General features: G+C 42.1%; 1 protein-coding gene across 1 annotated transcript; it reads right to left on the bottom strand.

Moving 5' to 3' along the window:
* Positions 1-4,915: 4,915 nt before the first annotated feature.
* On the bottom strand, positions 4,916-20,628 carry LOC106566262 (interleukin-10). The gene is made up of 5 exons (XM_045691997.1): positions 19,765-20,628; positions 17,794-17,853; positions 16,728-16,889; positions 12,414-12,476; positions 4,916-6,800 (listed from the first exon to the last, which is right to left on the bottom strand). Exons 1-5 carry the CDS (start codon positions 19,933-19,935, stop codon positions 6,705-6,707), a joined length of 552 nt encoding a protein of 183 aa, XP_045547953.1. The 5' UTR covers positions 19,936-20,628; the 3' UTR covers positions 4,916-6,704.
* Between the last annotated feature and the right edge of the window lie 2,446 nt (positions 20,629-23,074).

Below are 23,074 nucleotides of genomic sequence, written 5' to 3'. Positions count from 1 at the left end.
TCGACCCTCCCTCCGTCTGATAGGATTAGGATTAACACATGGTGTCGACGCTCCCTCCGTCTGATAGGATTAACACATGGTGTCGACCCTCCCTCCGTCTGATAGGATTAACACATGGTGTCGACCCTCCCTCCGTCTGATAGGGTTAGGATTAACACATGGTGTCGACCCTCCCTCCGTCTGATAGGATTAACACATGGTGTCGACCTTCCCTCCGTCTGATAGGATTAGGATTAACACATGGTGTCGACCCTCCCTCCGTTTTATAGGGTTAGGAACATTGTACCTGAACTAGAAATGGAAAAACCTGGACTCACATAATTAGTCTTTACATTATAGTGTTATTTAACAGCAGCAAAGGTCAGAGACATTATAATGTTATTTAACAGCAGCAGAGGTCAGAGAAACGGATGTATATCAGCATTTATATACACTGCATTCGGAAAGTACCCAGATCCCTTTACTTCTACATTTTGGTATTTTATAACCTTGTTCTAAAATTAATTACATTTTTTTTCTCATCCATCTACACACAACACCTCATAATGACAAAGCTAAAACATGTCTTTAGAACTTTTTGCAAATTTATAAATAAAATAAAAAACTCATAACATTTACATAAGTATTCAGACACTTTTCTCAGTACTTTGTTGAAGCACCTTTGGCAGCGATTACAGCCTTGAGTCTTCTTGGGTATTACGCTACAAGCTTGGCAACACCTGTATTTGGGCAGTGTCTCCCTTTCTTCTCTGCAGATCCTCTCAAGCTCTGTCAGGTTGAATGGGGAGTGTTGCTGGACAGATATTTCCAGATCTCTCCAGAGATGTTCGATCGGGTTTAAGTCCGGGCTCTGGCTGGGTTACTCAAAGATATGTGTGCTTCCTGTTGGAAGGTGAACCTTCTCCCCAGTCTGAGATCCTGAGTGCTCTGGAGCAGGTTTTCATCAAGGATCTCTCTGTACTTTGCTCCGTTCATCTTTACCTCAATCCATTTTTTTCCTTCTAATCTTTACAGGAAAATGCCATGGGCACTATCTGATGTGTGGAGACATTTCACTGCAGCTAATGTAGAAGGAAAAGCTCTGTACATTTGCAAATACTGTGCCAAATCATATGTGAAGAATGCAACAAAGATGCAGAATCATCTGGCCAAGTGCATAAAGTTCCCTCAGCGCTCACAACAAGCAACCTCTGACTAAAGTCCCTCTACTTCTATTGGAGGTGAAAATGATGAATCAGACACCTTATCGATAGCAACAGCTAACGGTCCTCCTGGAATCAGAAGTTTATTTTGACTCAATGGAGGAACGTAGTCAGAGAAATGCTGATGAATGTCTCGCGCGAGCTGTGTTTGCAACTGGTTCACCTCTGGTGCTCACAGGCAATGTGTATTGGAAGAGGCTTCTGAATGTTTTTCACCCAGCATACACCCCTCCAACCAGACATGCTTTATTTACTAATTTGCTGGATGCAGAGTTCAACAGAGTTCAAGTGAAGGTCAAGCAAATCATAGAGAAAGCAGACTGCATTGCAGTCATCTCTGATGGGTGGTTGAATGTTCGTGGACAAGTGTCGTGTCTTTGGCATCATTAAACTGAAGACATGTTTATCAAATAACTCTCTGTAATTATTATTACGCGATTAAACTGATTAATCGTGTAACTGTAATTAACTAGGAGGTCGGGGCACCAAGGAAAATATTCAGATTACAAAGTTATAATTTTCCTAATATAACTTTCAGATATTATAATATCTGATCGATTAGTCTCCTGATTAATGCCGTATTATTTACCTCACGTCAGTCTCATTCCAAACGTCGTAAATTGTTGGTTATCTGCACGAACCCAGTCTTCACTATGAGTCATCCATACATCAATTGTCTTAAAATCATTTATTTACTAACTAAATAATTCACAGAAATGCATAGCAAACAGATATGGTTACAAGGAAATGATAGGAGAATGTGCCCTAGTGGGCTGAACCGGCATGGCGGCGTGTTAGACAAAAGGGGAGTGGTGGTCAGCTGAGAAGACACTACAGAGTTGATAAATATTAACAATTGAAATGCTAATCCTTTGCCCATGAACGCTCACTCATTCGGGAACAATGAGCAATCAATATATATTTACGCTCAGTGTGTCGTCGGGATCTTTGTTGAAAAGTTCGGTTCTGTTCGAGAGTTTTGTCCTCGCGTTCTCTCTCTCTCTCTCTCTCTCTCGGTTAGAATGGATATTTCAAAGTGACATTCATTAATGTCGTTATAGAACGGATGTTTCGTCGGTCTTCGCGTTCAATGATACCGAATTCCTAGCTGCAGACTAGTAATTAATATCAAAGACTTGTTATTATTCTGTCGGTATCAATAGTCTAAGAGTTTAACCACGTGGTATGGTTACAGTTCAGAACGAGGAATGCGTGGTCAAACCTTCAGCCAACTCTAATGGAGGTCAGCTCGGTCTGGTGATAGAAAATCTGGGTGGGGGTTATATTCGGAACATAGAAAAGGCTGTCTCATGATGCCAGGTCCTGTCTGTGTCCCTGGGGGCATGCCAAGGACGTAGTTAAGACTCCAAAGGGAATTTGAGTTTCCTTCACTAAACAGTCCAAAATCACATTACACAATATCACAAACAGTTCCATCCTTATTCATTAATTTTATACAACCATTAGATATAAGTCTCACAACTGAGGCTATTATATAAACAGAGCCATGGTAATGTGCCCTTATTGTCTCTCATGAGTTTCACAAAATTGTACCAAACGGACCAGTTCGTAGCTGGATTCTTCACCGATCTTTTATACCTTCTTACATAAATGACATAAATGTCATTCGGTTCGCCAGTCCTGTGAGGTGGAAGAATTCCTTTGACTCTCTATGAAAACACTGTCTTTATATTGTGGCCATGAGGCGGGACATTTTCTTATGAATTTACGACCCTCTCACAGGGCCTGGGTAGGGGGAGGTAGGGGGATGGTACATAGAAAACCCAAAGAGGGCAACGTCATGACACAAGGAACTAACTACATCATCTCCACCCCTCAACCAGTATTCTACAAGAGCACAGACACAAGGGACAACAGACACACCGGTCTCTACATTGCAGATGAGCTGAAGGCAGTCATCAATGACCTTGGACCACAGAAGGTATTTGCACTGGTGACAGACAATGCTGCGAACATGAAGGCTGCTTGGTCTAAAGTGGAGGAGTCCTTCCCTCACATCACACCCATTGGCTGTGCTGCTCATGCATTGAATCTGCTCCTTAAGGACATCATGGCACGGAAAACAATGGATACAGTCTACAAGAGAGCCAAGGAAATGGTTAGGTATGTGAAGGGTCATCAAGTTATAGCAGCAAACTACCTCACCAAGCAAAGTGAGAAGAATAAGAGCACCACATTGAAGCTGCCCAGCAGCACCCGTTGGGGTGGTGTTGTCATCATGTTTGACAGTCTCCTGGAGGGGAAGGAGTCTCTCCAAGAAATGGCCATATCACAGTCTGCCGATATGGACAGCCCCATCAAGAGGATCCTCCTGGATGATGTATTTTGGGAGAGAGTGGTAAGCAGCCTGAAACTCCTGAAACCTATAGCAGTAGCCATTGCACGGATTGAGGGAGACAATGCCATCCTGTCTGATGTTCAGACTCTGCTTGCAGATGTAAGAGAAGAAATCCGTACTGCCCTGCCCACTTCACTGTTGCTCCAAGCAAAGGAAACTGCAGATCTGAATACATCAAAAAGGGTGAAGACTTCTGCCTGAAGCCCATACACGCCGCAGCGTACATGTTGGACCTCAAGTAAGCTGGCAAGAGCATCCTGTCTGGTGCAGAGATCAACAAGGCCTATGGTGTCATCACTACTGTGTCTCGCCACCTTGGCCTGGATGAGGGCAAGGTTCTTGGCAGTCTGGTGAAAGTGCACTTCCAAGCAAGGGCTTTGGGATGGAGATGCAATATGGCAGTCGTGCCAACATATCTCATCAGCCACCTGGTGGAAGGGACTTTGTGGATCTGAGGCTCTTTCTCCTGTTGCCTCCATCATCCTCCAAATCCCGTCAACATCAGCCGCCTCTGAGCGCAACTGGTCCTTGTTTGGGAACACACACACACCAAAGCACGCAACAGGCTGACCAATACAAGGGGTGAAAAATTGGTGGCCATCCGGGCAAATTTGAGGCTTTTTGAGCCTGACAACGAGCCATCCTCAACAAGGTTGGAAAGTGACAGTGAAGATGAGGCCTCAGAGTCTGATGTTCAAGAGGTGGACATTGAGGAGGTCCAGGGAGAAGACATGGAAGCCTGAGAGGAAGACAACCAAAGCTTTAGTTTCTAGACTATCATTTTATGTTGAAAACGTTTTTGGGAGATGTGATGGATCATTGGGGATCATTCAATATTCCCTTTCTTTTGTTGTTCAGTGAAATCATCCCATGTGAAGAGTCAACTCATTTAATTAAAGTTCAATTCATAAATAAATTGGGTTTTTTTTCTATTGGAAGGATTTAATCATTTGCAATTATGTCTACTTATGATAAGGTAAATGGTTTATGTTTCTGTCTCCATATGATATGGTAAATATATCCAATGCAAAAAACATCTACAATAAAATGGTATTAATAGTAATTTGCATATTTTCCCTGTTAATTCCCATATATTTCTGTTAATTCCCATATATTCCCGTTAATTCCCACGGAAAGTGTCCACCTCTGAATATTCCCCAAAATGTGCAACCCTACCCATCGCTGAAGCGTTCTTAATGACGTGTGGAAGAACTGGCCCTCACTCACCACTTAAAAGGCTTTACAATTTAAAGGTAAACAAAAGCACTGAGGTAAAAATGGTTTCAAAGTAGTAGATTTATTTTAAAACTGCAGTTAAAATCATGAATAAATACCAAAACATTGCCAGCTAAAACACTTCAAAGTTGTTTTAAAAAAAATAAATACATTCTACCTCACAAACATTTAGGCACAACTATTTAAAATGCCAGGGGAGCTAATTATTAGTCAAAAACATAGACCATGAAGAGGTGGCAGTTATTGATTCTTCTACAAAACAAAATACGCTTTCAACATTATCCAATTAATAAATTATGGTGCAAAATTCCACTTTATTACAAAGACAGATTTAATTCAAATCAGTAGTGACATTGGTAATAAAAATAGGATATATTTTTAAAATGCCACAATATGTTGTAAACACGGTCATTCGTAATAATCATTATTACAGGCCAGTATATGATTCCTTACCACATCGTGGTTAGAATAACATCACATCATGATAATGCTAATATCCAAACTACACTAAACAAAAATATAAAACGCAACATGTAAAGTGTTGGTCCCATGTTTCATGAGCTGAAATAAAAAGATCGCAGAAATGTTCCGTACTCACAGAAAGCTTATTTCGCTCAAATGTTGCTTACCCCTTGGCCAAGATAATCCATCCACCTGACAGGTGTGGCATATCAAGAATCTGATTAAAAAAAGCATGATTATTACACAGGTGCACCTTGTGCTGGGGGACAATAAAAGGCCACTCAAAGATGTGCAATTTTGTCATTTTGATCAATGGCAATTTTATACCGTGACGAGATCCTGACGCCCATAGTCATGCTATTAATCCGCCACCATCACCTCATGGTTCAGCATGATAATGCACGGCCCCATGTCTCAAGGATCTGGACACAATTCCTGGAAATGGCCCAGTTCTTTCCATGGCCTGCATATTCACTCAGGATGTTTGGGATGCTCTGATTCGACGTGTACGACGGGCGTGTTCCAGTTCCAGCCAATATCCAGCAACTTCACGCAGCCATTGAAGAGGAAGTGGGGAAACATTCAACAGGCCACAAATCAACAGCCTGATCAACTCTATGCGAAGGAGATGTGCTTGAGGCAAATGGTGGTTTTCTGATCCACGCTCCTACCTTTTTTTTTTTAAAGGTATCTGTGACCAACAGATGCATATCTGTATTCCCAGTCATGTGAAAATCCATAGATTAGGGCCGAATGAATTTATTTAAATTGACTGATTTCCTTTATGTGAACTGTAACTCAAGTCAAATCTTTTGAATATTGTTACATGCTGCATTTATTTATATTTTAGTTCAATGTACTCGATTATCTGAAGAAGGACTTCCAGAAAGTGTTAATCATGAGAATCGATACAAAATGATACTTTACAGCAGAATGTTTTAGTCAATATGACTGATTAATAAACATGATGCTGATGATGAATGTGGTTCAGGACTTTAGTGAGAAGTTCCTGTGTGGCGTAGTTGGTAGAGCATGGCGCTTATTAGGTCATGAACACGGGTTGACTTCCCACTGGGCCCGTGCATACTAAAATGTATAAAGGCAGTACTGTACTGAACACGAATTAGGATAAGAAAATCATCTCTTAATAAATGGTAAATATTATAATTATTAGGTCTTCAGGACTTTAGAGAGTCGGTCTTCGAGAACGACTAAAGAGTAAGATTAAACACTAACGGGAGGACTTCTATTGAATGTTTGAAAAAAGGTTCCTTTAGTCTCGCTTCCGCAAAGACACAGATTCCTTCCTGGACTGAACATGCAGTTTAGAGGTTTAGGGTTGGAGGTTATTAGAGGTTTGAGGTTATCTACAGCACTCTGGGTAATTCTGGTTGGTCCATGCTCAGGGTCAGTGTGTCCTGGTTGGCTGAGGTAGTGGTTAGGGGTCAGTGTTTGGGTCTCTGAGAGACCAGGTACTCCTCAATGTAGTTGAAGAGCAGGTCCAGCTCTCCCATTGCCTTATAAAGGCCCTTATCCTGCATCTAGACACACAGGAAGCACACACTCAGGTTAGAGGAAGCACACCTTGTGAGGACACAGAATTCATGTTCCATTCAAAATCCTATTTTCCCTAACCCCTAACCCTAACCCATACTCTTACCCTAACCCTAACTTTAACCCAAAAACCTAACCTTAACACTAAACCTAATTCTAGTTCCTAACCCTAAAACTAACCCTAGCTCCTAACCAACCCTAAACCTTAACACTAATTCTAATCTTAAACCTAAACCCCCAAGAAACAGCATTTGACCTTGTGGGGACCAACAGAATGTTCCCAGTTGGTCAAGTCTCTGTTCTTTTACTATTCTTATGGGGATTTCTGGTCCAGTACACACACACCCACACACACACACACACACACACACACTCTATTAGGATCCCCATTAGCTAACGCCGTAACGCTAGCTAATCTTCCCGGGGTCCAACACCAATTAACAAGACATTACAAACAACCACAAATCAAGATTTCACAAACATTCAACAAGTAGACAATACAGACGATTAAAACACCTGACAGGAAACACATTTAACATTCAGTTGATGCTTTCTACTTCCTGTCCAGTCATATGGTCTATCACATTAGATGTTGTTTCTATTTCCTGTCCAGTCATATGGTCTATCACATTAGATGTTCTTTCTATTTCCTGTCCAGTCATATGGTCTATCGCATTAGATGTTCTTTCTATTTCCTGTCCAGTCATATGGTCTATCACATTAGATGTTCTTTCTATTTCCTGTCCAGTCATATGGTCTATCACATTAGATGTTCTTTCTATTTCCTGTCCAGTCATATGGTCTATCACATTAGATGTTGTTTCTATTTCCTGTCCAGTCATATGGTCTATCACATTAGATGTTGTTTCTATTTCCTGTCCAGTCATATGGTCTATCGCATTAGATGTTCTTTCTATTTCCTGTCCAGTCATATGGTCTATCACATTAGATGTTGTTTCTATTTCCTGTCCAGTCATATGGTCTATCACATTAGATGTTGTTTCTATTTCCTGTCCAGTCATATGGTCTATCACATTAGATGTTGTTTTCTACTTCCTGTCCAGTCATATGGTCTATCACATTAGATGTTCTTTCTATTTCCTGTCCAGTCATATGGTCTATCGCATTAGATGTTGTTTCTATTTCCTGTCCAGTCATATGGTCTATCACATTAGATGTTCTTTCTATTTCCTGTCCAGTCATATGGTCTATCACATTAGATGTTCTTTCTATTTCCTGTCCAGTCATATGGTCTATCACATTAGATGTTGTTTCTATTTCCTGTCCAGTCATATGGTCTATCACATTAGATGTTGTTTCTATTTCCTGTCCAGTCATATGGTCTATCACATTAGATGTTGTTTCTATTTCCTGTCCAGTCATATGGTCTATCACATTAGATGTTATTTAATTTTTTTCTTGAAGGTTGATTTACTTTTTGCCTGAGAAATATGGATTGGTAAAGAGTTCTAAGACAACCCAAGCCAAGGACAAATCACCTTAATACACAGTTTTATATAGAGACATAGCTGATTTCTGCCCTGAATTTGCCTGTCTGGTTTGGTGGTTATGCGTGTTGCTAGTATGTACTGGCCTGAAAAATACTGTTATATTTATATATAACATTCCTAAAGAAAATCAGAAGACAAGATAGTAATTTGTTTTCAATGTGAAGCCATGAGAGATTCTGAGGCATTTGGATAATATTAATACGGCTAGAGCGTATTAATATTATATTATTATGAATTCATTAATATTAATATTATTATGAAGAGCTAATCTGGCAGCCCTGTTCTGAGCAATGAAGAGCTAATCTGACAGCCCTGTTCTGAGCAATGAAGGGCTAATCTGGCAGCCCTGTTCTGAGCAATGAAGAGCTAATCTGGCAGCCCTGTTCTGAGCAATGAAGAGATAATCTGACAGCCCTGTTCTGAGCAATGAAGAGCTAATCTGGCAGCCCTGTTCTGAGCAATGAAGAGATAATCTGACAGCCCTGTTCTGAGCAATGAAGAGCTAATCTGACAGCCCTGTTCTGAGCAATGAAGAGCTAATCTGACAGCCCTGTTTTGAGCCATTTGGAGCTTTTTTATATCTTTCTTTGCTGCAGATGACCATATAACTGGACAGGACCAGGGATTGACCATACAACTGGACAGTACTCTAAGTGTGACAGGACCAGGGATTGACCATATAACTGGACAGTACTCTAAGTGTGACAGGACCAGGGATTGAACATATAACCAGACAGTACTCTAAGTGTGATTGGACCAGGGATTGACCATATAACTGGACAGTACTCTAAGTGTGACAGGACCAGGGATTGACCATATAACTGGACAGTACTCTAAGTGTGATTGGACCAGGGATTGACCATATAACTGGACAGTACTCTAAGTGTGATTGGACCAGGGAGTGACCATATAACTGGACAGTACTCTAAGTGTGATTGGACCAGGGATTGACCATATAACTGGACAGTACTCTAAGTGTGATTGGACCAGGGAGTGACCATATAACTGGACAGGACCAGGGATTGACCATATAACTGGACAGTACTCTAAGTGTAACAGGACCAGGGATTGACCATATAACTGGACAGTACTCTAAGTGTGATTGGACCAGGGAGTGACCATATAACTGGACAGTACTCTAAGTGTAACAGGACCAGGGATTGACCATATAACTGGACAGTACTCTAAGTGTGATTGGACCAGGGATTGACCATATAACTGGACAGTACTCTAAGTGTGATTGGACCAGGGAGTGACCATATAACTGGACAGTACTCTAAGTGTAACAGGACCAGGGATTGACCATATAACTGGACAGTACTCTAAGTGTGATAGGACCAGGGATTGACCATATAACTGGACAGTACTCTAAGTGTGATTGGACCAGGGATTGACCATATAACTGGACAGTACTCTAAGTGTGATTGGACCAGGGATTGAATCACCTGATTCAGTGTGATAGATGTTACATACTCTGAACATGTTCTTGTAACAGTAATTCCCTCACCCATCTTAATAACAATATTATCTATGTGTTCTGACCATGATGAAGCTGCTTCCAACATGATGCCTAGTAGTTTCATTTTTTTCACTTCCTCTACATGCATTCTATTCATCTACACATTCAATTGGGGATCATCAGCAAGCACATATCTTCAACCAAATACAATACATTTAGTTTTAGAAATGTTCAACACCAATTAGTTCATATCAACCCAGTCAGACACCATTCTTAGTTCACCTCTCAGTACATCTGTTAGCTCATTACATTGTGATGCTGCGCTATACATTGTAGGGTCATCAGCATACATGACCACTCTTGCTTTGTTCATTACTGAAGGTAAATCATTAGTAAAGACAGAGTAGAGAAGTGGTCCTAGGCAGCTTCCTTGAGGAACACCTCAGTGTATATCTTTACTGTTTGAAAAACTACCATTACAAAACACTTTTGGCCTTCTCCTGGATAGATAGCTTTCCATCCAGGATAGAGCTGCAGACTTCAAACCATAACATTTGAGTTTACCTAGTAACAGTTCGTGGTCAATTACATCAAAAGCAGCACTGAAATCCAGCAACACTGCACCAACTAACTTCCTGTCATCCATACTCTTTAACCAATCATCTGTCATATGTGCTAAGGCCGTACTCATAGAATGCCCTTCTTTGTATGCATACTGGAAACCCGTTATCAGACCATTACATGAGAAATAATACTTGATTCATACAGATACAATTTTTTCCAATAATTTACCTAACACAGCCAGCAAGTTTATATGATGATTATGAGGACCAGTGAATGCAGATTTTTTTTTATCCTTAGGTAGTGGAATAACCTTTGACTCTTTCCAGACTTCTGGGCACACCCCGTACATCAAGCACTTATTAAACATATGAGAGATTGGTGTAGATATTTGGTTAGCTGTAACTCTAAGTAATTTGTCGTCTAGATTATCTGTACCAGGCGACTTGTCATCCGAAAGAGACAACAGCATCCTTTCTACCTTTTCTCTTTCTACTTGATGACATTTGAACCTGCATTGCCTCTCCTTCATGATACAATCTTTTATAAGGGTGTATGACATGGAGCCATCGGTTGGAATCATAGCATTCCTCAACTTGTCCACTTTGCCTGTAAAATATTGATTCAAGTAGTTTGCGATGTCGTGTGGTTTTGTCAATAAATATACCCTCTGACATGTTCTGGTCATCCTAACCATGTTTAAGGATTATTTAAGATCTACTACACAATTAATGTATTTATAATGGTCATAATATTTGTGTTTTTTTAAATGCTAGTGCAGAATATTTATTATAAAACATTGTTCTAGTGTCACTGTATCAGTGGAAGTTACAGTGGCACGAGGTTACAGTGGCACGAGGTTACAGTGGCACGAGGTTACAGTGGCACGATGTTACAGTGGCACGGAGTTACAGTGGCACGAAGTTACAGTGTCACTGTATCAGTGGAGGTTACAGTGGCACGAGGTTACAGTGGCACGAGGTTACAGTGGCACGAAGTTACAGTGGCACGAAGTTACAGTGTCACTGTATCAGTGGAGGTTACAGTGGCACGAGGTTACAGTGGCACGAGGTTACAGTGGCACGAGGTTACAGTGTTGCTGTATCAGTGGAGGTTACAGTGGCACGAGGTTCCAGTGGCACGAGGTTACAGTGGCACGAGGTTACAGTGTCACTGTATCAGTGGAGGTTACAGTGGCACGAGGTTACAGTGGCACGAGGTTACAGTGGCACAAGGTTACAGTGGCACGAGGTTACAGTGGCACGAAGTTACAGTGTCACTGTATCAGTGGAGGTTACAGTGGCACGAGGTTACAGTGGCACGAGGTTACAGTGGCACGAGGTTACAGTGTCACTGTATCAGTGGAGGTTACAGTGGCACGAGGTTACAGTGGCACGAGGTTACAGTGGCACGAGGTTACAGTGGCACGAAGTTACAGTGGCACGAGGTTACAGTGGCACGAAGTTACAGTGACCATAACTTGGTTGCACTCACTAGGAAAACTACAATACCCAAGGCTGGCCCTAAGGTAATCTACTGCAGGTAGGACTCACTTGTGGATGAGATTACAAATGTGCAATGGTTAGAAGTGTGTAGTAAGGATGATCCTGAAATGTCACTAAATTTGTTTATGAAATGATTTATGAGTAGAGCTGATAAGCACGCCCCTTTAAGAAAATGCACTGTGAGGTCAAACGGTGCCCCATGGATTGATGACGAGCTGAGAAATTCCATGATTCAACTTTATGATGCCCAAAAAAGTAACAGATAAATCTGGAACTCTGATAAGCAAAGTTACTGTAAATGAAGAACATGTCCGCCTCTTTTGTTGAATCAGAGGGTATATTTATTACAAAACCACTCGACATCGCAAACGACTTTAATGAATATTTTATGTACACACACAGATACACACACACACACACACACACACACACACACACACACACACACACACACACACACACACACACCCATGAACACACACACACACACACACACACACACACACACACACACACACACACACACACACACACACACACACTCAGAGCCTGCAGGGGACTCACCTTTTTATATGAGGAGATGAAGTTGTTGATGTCAAACGGTTTCTTACAGGAGAAGTAGTTCCTCTGTGGGGAGAGGAAGAGATCAGATCTAGTGACAGCAATCCCCACGCTGCAATATTGTTGGGAGGCTTCAGGCTACTACAGTAGTACACTGGAAACAGACAGACAGACAGACAGACAGACAGACAGACAGACAGACAGACAGACAGACAGACAGACAGACAGACAGACAGACAGACAGACTCTCTCTCTAGCGTGAGGTTGTTCGATGCTGTGTAAGTTAGGAAGTAACCGTGTCAGTGTTGTGTGTTTGGGGTTAGACCGCCAGCTGGTCCCTAACTCTGTCCAGCTAGGGGGATAGAACCTGATGAAGCATTAATGATATGACACACATCCATGGAATATATAGGACCAGATTATATAGGACCAGACTATATAGGACCAGATTATATAGGACTATATAGGACCAGACTATATAGGACCAGACTATATAGGACCAGACTATATAGGACCAGATTATATAGGACCAGACTATATAGGACCAGATTATATAGGACTATATAGGACCAGACTATATAGGACCAGACTATACAGGACCAGTTTATATAGGACCAGATTATACAGGACCAGACTATATAGGACCAGACTACATAGGACCAGACTATATAGGACCAGTTTATACAGGACCAGACTATACAGGACCAGACTATACAGGACCAGACTATATAGGACTATATAGGACCAGACTATATAGGACTATATAGGACCAGACTATACAGGACCAGACTATACAGGACCAGACTATATAGGACCAGACTATATAGGACTATATAGGACCAGACTATACAGGACCAGACTATATAGGACCAGACTATATAGGACTATATAGGACCAGACTATACAGGACTATATAGGACCAGACTATATAGGACCAGACTATACAGGACCAGATTATACAGGACCAGATTATATAGGACCAGATTATACAGGACAAGACTATACAGGACCAGACTATATAGGACCAGACTATACAGGACCAGATTATACAGGACCAGATTATATAGGACCAGATTATACAGGACCAGATTATACAGGACCAGACTATATAGGACCAGACTATATAGGACCAGACTATACAGGACCAGACTATACAGGACCAGACTATATAGGACTATATAGGACCAGACTATATAGGACCAGACTATATAGGACCAGACTATATAGGACCAGACTATATAGGACTATATAGGATCAGATTATATAGGACCAGACTATACAGGACCAGACTATACAGGACTATACAGGTCCAGACTATATTGGACCACTCTATATAGGACCAGACTATATAGGACTATATACGACCAGACTATATAGGACCAGACTATATAGGACTATATAGGACCAGAGTATATAGGACCAGACTATATAGGACCATATAGGAATATATAGGACCAGACTATATAGGACTAAATAGGACCAGACTATACAGGACCAGACTATACAGGACCAGACTATACAGGACCAGACTATATAGGACTATATAGGACCAGACTATACAGGACCAGACTATATAGGACTATATAGGACCAGACTATACAGGACCAGACTATATAGGACTATATAGGACCAGACTATATAGGACTATACAGGACCAGACTATATAGGACCATATAGGAATATATAGGACCAGACTATATAGGACTATATAGGACCAGACTATATAGGACTATATAGGACCAGACTATACAGGACCAGACTATACAGGACCAGACTATATAGGACTATATAGGACCAGACTATACAGGACCAGACTATACAGGACCAGACTATACAGGACTATATAGGACTATATAGGACCAGACTATATAGTACCAGACTATACAGGACCAGATTATAGAGGACCAGACTATACAGGACCAGACTATATAGGACCAGGCTATATAGGACCAGACTATACAGGACCAGACTATATAGGACCAGACTATATAGGACCAGACGATACAGGACTATATTGGACCAGACTATATTGGACCAGACTATATAAGACTATATAGGACCAGACTATACAGGACCAGACTATATAGGACCAGACTATATAGGACCAGACTATACAGGACTATATAGGACCAGACAATATTGGACCAGACTATACAGGACTATATAGGACCAGACTATACAGGACCAGACTATACAGGACCAGACTATACAGGACTATATAGGACCAGACTATACAGGACTATATAGGACCAGACTATATAGGACCAGACTATACAGGCTATATAGGACCAGACTATATAGGACCAGACTATATAGGACTATATAGGACCAGACTATATAGGACCAGACTATATAGGACTATATAGGAACAGACTATATAGGACCAGACTATATAGGACCAGACTATATAGGACTATATAGGACCAGACTATATAGGACCAGACTATATAGAACTATATAGGACCAGACTATACAGGACTATATAGGACCAGACTATACAGGACCAGACTATATAGGACTATATGGGACTATATAGGACCAGACTATATAGGACCAGACTATATAGGACCAGACTATATAGGACTATATAGGACCAGACTATATAGGACTATATAGGACCAGACTATATAGGACTATACAGGACCAGACTATATAGGACTATATAGGACCAGACTATATAGGACTATACAGGACCAGACTATATAGGACCAGACTATATAGGACCAGACTATATAGGACCAGACTATACAGGACCAGACTATATAGGGCCAGACTATATAGGACTATATAGGACCAGACTATATAGGACTATATAGGACCAGACTATATAGGACTATATAGGACCAGACTATATAGGACTATATAGGACCGGACTATATAGGACTATATAGGACCAGACTATATAGGACTATATTGGACCAGACTATATAGGACCAGACTATATAGGACCAGACTATATAGGACTATATAGGACCAGACTATACAGGACTATATAGGACCAGACTATACAGGACTATATAGGACCAGACTATACAGGACCAGACTATATAGGACTATATAGGACCAGACTATATAGGACCAGACTATATAGCACCAGACTATATTGGACCAGACTATATAGGACCAGACTATATTGGACCAGACTATACAGGACTATATAGGACCAGACTATATTGGACCAGACTATACAGGACTATATAGGACCAGATTATACAGGACCAGACTATACAGGACTATATAGGACCAGATTATACAGGACCAGATTATATAGGACCAGATTATACAGGACCAGATTATATAGGACTATATAGGACCAGACTATACAGGACCAGACTATATAGGACTATATAGGACCAGACTATATAGGACCAGACTATATAGGACTATATAGGACCAGACTATATAGGACCAGACTATATAGGACTATATAGGACCAGACTATATAGGACCAGACTATATAGGACTATATAGGACCAGACTATATAGGACCAGACTATATAGGACTATATAGGACCAGACTATACAGGACTATATAGGACCAGACTATACAGGACCAGACTATATAGGACTATATAGGACTATATAGGACAAGACTATATAGGACCAGACTATATAGGACTATATAGGACCAGACTATACAGGACTATATAGGACCAGACTATATAGGACCAGACTATACAGGACCAGACTATATAGGACCAGACTATATAGGACCAGACTATATAGGACCAGACTATACAGGACCAGACTATATAGGACCAGACTATATAGGACTATATAGGACCAGACTATATAGGACTATATAGGACCAGACTATATAGGACCAGACTATATAGGACTATATAGGACCGGACTATATAGGACTATATAGGACCAGACTATATAGGACTATATAGGACCAGACTATATAGGACCAGACTATATAGGACCAGACTATATAGGACTATATAGGACCAGACTATACAGGACTATATAGGACCAGACTATACAGGACTATATAGGACCAGACTATACAGGACCAGACTATATACGACTATATAGGACCAGACTATACAGGACCAGACTATACAGGACTATATAGGACCAGACTATATAGGACCAGACTATACAGGACCAGACTATATAGGACCAGACTATATAGGACCAGACTATATAGGACCAGACTATATAGGACCAGACTATATAGGACCAGACTATATAGGACTATATAGGACCAGACTATATAGGACTATATAGGACCAGACTATATAGGACCAGACTATATAGGACTATATAGGACCAGACTACTCTAACAGGATATCTGACCAGGCTACTTACGCATTGGACGATCTCCTTCTTCAGCTCGTGGAAGATGTTTCCGATGGAGTCGATGGGAGATTTAAAGTTGTGTGTTCCGTTGTTGTTGTTCATGGCGTTGGGCAACACCGTGTTGAGGTAGAACTTCAGGATGCTGTCCATAGTGTGACACCCCACCGGGCTCTGATGATGAGGAAACAAGGTCATCAACATCACAACTTTGCTAGGTATTTCTGGAGAGAGGAGCAAACACACTCCCTAACTAACCTTAACCCTAACTGAAGATGAGGAATTTATAACTAACTAACCTTAGCTAACCTTAACCCCAACTGAAGATGAACTCACCTTGATGTGGTCTAGGATCCCCTCGTCTGTCAGAGGAGACAGTATGAACTCACCTTGATGTGGTCTAGAATCACCTCGTCTATCAGAGGAGACAGTATGAACTCACCTTGATGTGGTCTAGAATCACCTCGTCTATCAGAGGAGACAGTATGAACTCACCTTGATGTGGTCTAGAATCCCCTCGTCTATCAGAGGAGACAGTATGAACTCACCTTGATGTGGTCTAGGATCACCTCGTCTATCAGAGGAGACAGTATGAACTCACCTTGATGTGGTCTAGAATCCCCTCGTCTAGAAGAGGAGACAGTATGAACTCACCTTGATGTGGTCTAGGATCACCTCGTCTATCAGAGGAGACAGTATGAACTCACCTTGATGTGGTCTAGGATCCCCTCGTCTATCAGAGGAGACAGTATGAACTCACCTTGATGTGGTCTAGGATCACCTCGTCTATCAGAGGAGACAGTATGAACTCACCTTGATGTGGTCTAGGATCCCCTCGTCTATCAGAGGAGACAGTATGAACTCACCTTGATGTGGTCTAGAATCACCTCGTCTATCAGAGGAGACAGTATGAACTCACCTTGATGTGGTCTAGAATCCCCTCGTCTATCAGAGGAGACAGTATGAACTCACCTTGATGTGGTCTAGAATCCCCTCGTCTATTAGAGGAGACAGTATGAACTCACCTTGATGTGGTCTAGAATCCCCTCGTCTAGAAGAGGAGACAGTATGAACTCACCTTGATGTGGTCTAGAATCCCCTTGTCTAGAAGAGGTGTCTCCAGCTCATCATTAGCCTCCTGCAGACAACAAACAGCCCAGTTTAGTGAAGTCTGTTTTATATCATATCCAATCAAGCAGTGGGTGTAAACGGTACAATAAGGTACTTACTAAAGGGTTGTATATAAAGGGTAGATCAAGCAGTGGGTGTAAACGGTACAATGATATGCTTGGTAAGGGTTATATACAGTGCCTTCGGAAAGTATTGACCCATTTACTTTTTCCTACTTTTGTTAGGTTACAGCCTTGTTCTAAAATTGATTAAATAGTTTTTTTTCCCCCTCATCAATCTACACACAATACCCCATAATGACATCACAATACCCCATAATGACATCACAGTACCCCATAATGACAAAGCGAAAACAGGTTTGGAACCACCAAGACTCTTCCTAGAGCACTCAGGGGAGATGGTCCTTGGTCAGGGAGGTGACCAAGAACCCAATGGTCACTCTGACAGAGCTCCAGGGTTCCTCTGTGGAGATGGGAGAACCTTCCAGAAGGACAACCATTGCTGCAGCACTCCACCAATCAGGCCTTTATGGTAGAGTGACCAGACGGAAGCCACTCATCAGTCAAAGGCACATGACAGCCCGCTTGGAGTTTGCCAAAAGTCACCTAAAGGACTCTCAGACCATGAGAAACAAGATTCTCTGGTCTGATGAAAACAAGATGGAACTGTTTGGCCTGAATGCCAAGCGTCACGTCTGGAGGAAACCTGGCACCATCCCTACGGTGAAGCATGGTGGTGGCAGCATAATGCTGTGGGGATGTTTTTCAGCAGCATGGACTGGGAGACTGGTTAGGATCGAGGGAAGGATGAACGGAGCAAAGTACAGAGAGATCCTTGATGAAAACCTGCTCCAGAGCGCTCAGGACCTCAGACTAGGGCGAAGGTTCACCTTCCAACAGGACAACGACTCTCAGCACACAGCCGAAACAATGCAGGAGTGGAATCGGGACAAGTCTTTGAATGTCCTTGAGTGGCCCAGCCAGAGCCCGGACTTGAGCCAGATCAAACATCTCTGGAGAGACCTGAAAATAGCTGTGCAGCGACGCTCCCCATCCAACCTGACAGAGCTTGAGAGGATCTGCAGAGAAGAATGGGAGAAACTCCCCAAATACAGGTGTTTCAATCTTGTTGTGTCATACTCAAGCCTGGTTAAATAAAGGTTAAATTAAAGAAATATATATATATATATATATATATATATATATATATATATATATATATATATATATATATATATTCAGAATAAGGCCGTAACATAACAAAATGTGTAAAAAGTCAAGGAGTCTGAATACTTTCCTAAAGCACTGTGTAGAGTACTTACATAGTAGTATATTAATTGAAATATATACATATATATATAGAGTCCTTACATAGTAGTATATAAATGTATATATATTAGAGTACTTACATAGTAGTATATTCATATAAATGTATATATAGAGTACTTACATAATACTAATTCATATAATATATAAAAGTACTTACATAGTATATTAATATAAATGTATATATATATATATATATATATATATAGAGTACTTACATGGTAGTATATTAATATAAATGTATATATATTAGAGTACTTACATAGCAGTATATTAATATAAATGTATATATATTAGAGTACTTACATAGTAGTATATTCATATAAATGTATATATAGAGTACTTACATAGTACTAATTCATATAATATATAAATGTGTATATATATATATATATATATATAAGTACTTACATAGCATATCAATATAAATGTATATATATAGAGTACTTACATAGTGGTATATTCATATAAATGTATATATATAGAAAGTACTTTCATAGTAGTATGTTAATATACAAGTATATACATATTAGAGTACTTACATAGTAGTATATTCATATAAATGTGTATATATATATATATGGAGTACTTACGTAGTAATCTCTGATGGTGGAGAAGGCGGTGCGGAGTTCCTTCAGTCTGACGGGGAAGCCCTCTATAAAGGAGCAGCAACGGTCGGAGCACGGTGCACGTCTGCACTGGGCATGCTCACACTGCAGCGCTGCAGCCAGCAGCAGGGATAGGAGGAGAGAGCAGGGAGACATCCTGGAGTCTACTGGTGCTGGAGATACTGATCCTCTGGTCCTGGAGTCTACTGGTGCTGGAGATACTGATCCTCTGGTCCTGGAGTCTACTGGTGCTGGAGATACTGATCCTCTGGTCCTGGAGTCTACTGGTGCTGGAGATACTGATCCTCTGGTCCTGGAGTCTACTGGTGCTGGAGATACTGATCCTCTGGTCCTGGAGTCTACTGGTGCTGGAGATACTGATCCTCTGGTCCTGGAGTCTACTGGTGCTGGAGATACTGATCCTCTGGTCCTGGAGTCTACTGGTGCTGGAGATACTGATCCTCTGGTCTTGACACCGTCTGGTGCTGGAGTCTACTGGTTCTCCTTGTCCTGTAGATGTCCTGTTCAGCAGCAGACAGGAGAGCATGTGTACTGTCTGGCCTCAACCCTTCATCATTTATACCCTGAGAAACTCTATCCTCACCTATTTCCTTTGTGATGTGATCTGGTGATTCGGGGGAAGGGGGAGGGAGTTCCTGACAGAACTAGGGTTAACTCCGTAAACTTGATGTTCATGATGCAACATATTCAGTCATTTACATGTCTGTTGCGTTGGGGAAAGTTCTGACTGTGTAATTTACTTCCTCCTCATTCCAATTCTCTACATCATCTAGACCATAGACAGAAATAGAGAGAAATTCCTGGTATAGACATTTAAATAGATTTGAAAAAAAGGCATGATTCATGTGAAATATCTATTAATATGTTTCATTTGCTTTGTAGATTTATCCCCGTTTCACCCTATCATGATATAATTCTGCTAGTCCAGTGTTTCTCTCAATTATGTACTTACTGGTCTTATTAATTGTGCATCAATTAATTCAAACAGTTTCTTTTGACCCCATATGACAGTGTTTCCTAACTCCAGTCCTGCAGCACCCCACAACAGTGTTATTTGTTTACAAATACTGGCATGCTTAGATGACCTGCTGTAAAATTGGATTAGATTACCTGCTGTAAAATTGGATTAGATTATCTGCTGTAAAATTGGATTAGATTATCTGCTGTAAAATTGGATTAGATTATCTGCTGTAAAATTGGATTAGATTATCTGCTGTAAAATTGGATTAGATTACCTGCTGTACAATTGGATTAGATTACTGGATTAGATTACTTAGCCCACTTTGGCTAAGGACGTGAGGGTTTTATGTCTCCTCCTGCTCGGTGTGTGCCCAGTGTAAGGCTCCTAGACCCCTGCCCAGAGGTAAACTACATCCCTTACCTGTTCCACAACGACCTTGGTCACATCTGTCAGTGGATTTCCTAACGGATCTTCCTCCCTCACAGGGAAATACCACGATCCTGGTCGTTGTGGATCGTTTTTCTAAGTCCTGTCGTCTCCTCCCTCTGCCTGGTCTCCCTACGGCCTTACAGACTGCGGAGGCCCTGTTTACTCACGTCTTCCGGCACTACGGCGTGCCTGAGGAAATAGTGTCGGATCGAGGTCCCCAGTTCACGTCGAGAGTTTGGAAGGCGTTCATGGAATGTCTGAGGGTCTCGATCAGCCTTACCTCAAGTATTCACCCCGAGAGTAATGGGCAGGTAGAGAGAGTCAACCAGGATGTGGGTAGGTTTCTGCGGTCCTATTGCCAGGACCGGCCGGGGGAGTGGGCGGTGTTCGTGCCCTGGGCCGAGATGGCTCAGAACTCACTCCGCCACTCCTCCACTAACCTCTCCCCCTTCCAGTGCGTATTGGGGTACCAGCCGGTTCTGGCACCGTGGCATCAGGGTCAGACCGAGACTCCTGCGGTGGACGACTGGTTTAGGTGCGCGGAGGAGACATGCGAGTACGCCTGTGTCCATCTCCAGCGAGCCGCGCGTCGCCAGAAAGCCAGCGTGGACCGTCACCGCAGTGAGACCCCGGTGTTCGCACCTGGGGACCGGGTCTGGCTCTCGACCCGTAACTTGCCCCTCCGCCTGCCCTGCCGGAAGCTGGGTCCGCGGTTTGTGGAGCCATTTAAAGACCTGAGGAAGGTGAACAAGGTATGTTATAGATTACAGCTTCCCTCTGATTATCGTATTAACCCCTCGTTCCATGTTCCATGTCTCTCCTCAGGCCGGTGGTGGCTGTTCCGCTCCAGGAATCTGAGGTGCGGGAGGTCCCTCCACCCCAGCAGACATTGTTCGTTCCATCCTGGATTCGAGGCGTCGGGTGGGGGGCCTTCAGTACCTCGTGGAGTGAGAGGGGTACGGGCCGGAGGAGAGGTGCTGGGTTCCGGTTGCAGATGTTTTGGATCCTGAACTGCTGCGGGAGTTTCACCGTCGCCAGCCGGATCGCCCTGCGCCTCGTCCTCCGGGTCGTCCTCGAGGCCGGTGTCGGCGCGCCGCTGGAGCCGCGCGTCAAGGGGGGGGTACTGTCACGACTTCCACCAGAGTCGACTCCTCTCCTTGTTCGGGTGGCATTCGGCAATCGACGTCACCGGCTTTCTAGCCGCTCCATTTTTCATATATCCATTTGTCTTGTCTTGTCATTTACCCAGTGAAGCTACTTGTATTTAACCCTCTGTGTCACGTCCTGACCAATTTAGGGATTATTTGCTATTGTAGTTTGGTCAGGACGTGGCAGAGGGTATTTTGTTTATGTGTTTCGGGGTGGTGGTTTATGTAGTAGGGTGTTTGATTTATTATTTCTGGGTTTTGGTCTATGTTTGTATTTCTATGTTCTTTCTGGTTTGTTGTATTTCTATGTTTAGGTTGATGGGGGTTGGACTCTCAATTGGAGGCAGGTGCTTTCTCGTTGCCTCTGATTGAGAGTCCTATATATGGGTAATTGTTTGGTTTGGTGTTGTGGGAGATTGTTTCTTGTTTTGCCTGTGCGAGCCTGACAAGACTGTTTGGTTGTTCGTGCGTTCTTCGTTTTGTTATTTTGGTGTTCTCTTTATTTAAAATAAATAACAAGATGAGCATCCACATTCCTGCTGCGTTTTGGTCCTCTATTCCCGACGACAGCCGTTACAGAATCTCCCACCACAATAGGACCAAGCAGGGGAGAATGGAGCGATGGGAATATGATATGGACTGTCGGGAAAAGGAGACATGGGCAGAGTTGAGGAGAGGCATTTCCAGGGCTGTGGAGGATTTAAGGGAGCCTGAGAGGCAGCCCCAAGATTTGTTT

This window comes from Salmo salar, chromosome ssa12 (assembly GCF_905237065.1).
Source record: "Salmo salar chromosome ssa12, Ssal_v3.1, whole genome shotgun sequence".
NCBI lineage: Eukaryota > Metazoa > Chordata > Actinopteri > Salmoniformes > Salmonidae > Salmo > Salmo salar.
The sequence above is the reverse complement of the archived record's forward strand: the minus strand, read 5'-3'. Positions and strand labels throughout refer to the sequence as shown.

Excerpts from the sequence above, each read along its gene's own strand:
- LOC106566262 (XM_045691997.1), bottom strand. The coding sequence starts at position 19,935 with ATGTCTCCCTGCTCTCTCCTCCTATCCCTGCTGCTGGCTGCAGCGCTG. Across the intron at positions 17,854-19,764 it reads CCACCATCAGAGATTACTAC|GAGGCTAATGATGAGCTGGA; the intron begins GTAAGTACTCCA and ends TGTTGTCTGCAG. Across the intron at positions 16,890-17,793 it reads GGATTCTAGACCACATCAAG|AGCCCGGTGGGGTGTCACAC; the intron begins GTGAGTTCATAC and ends CCTCATCATCAG.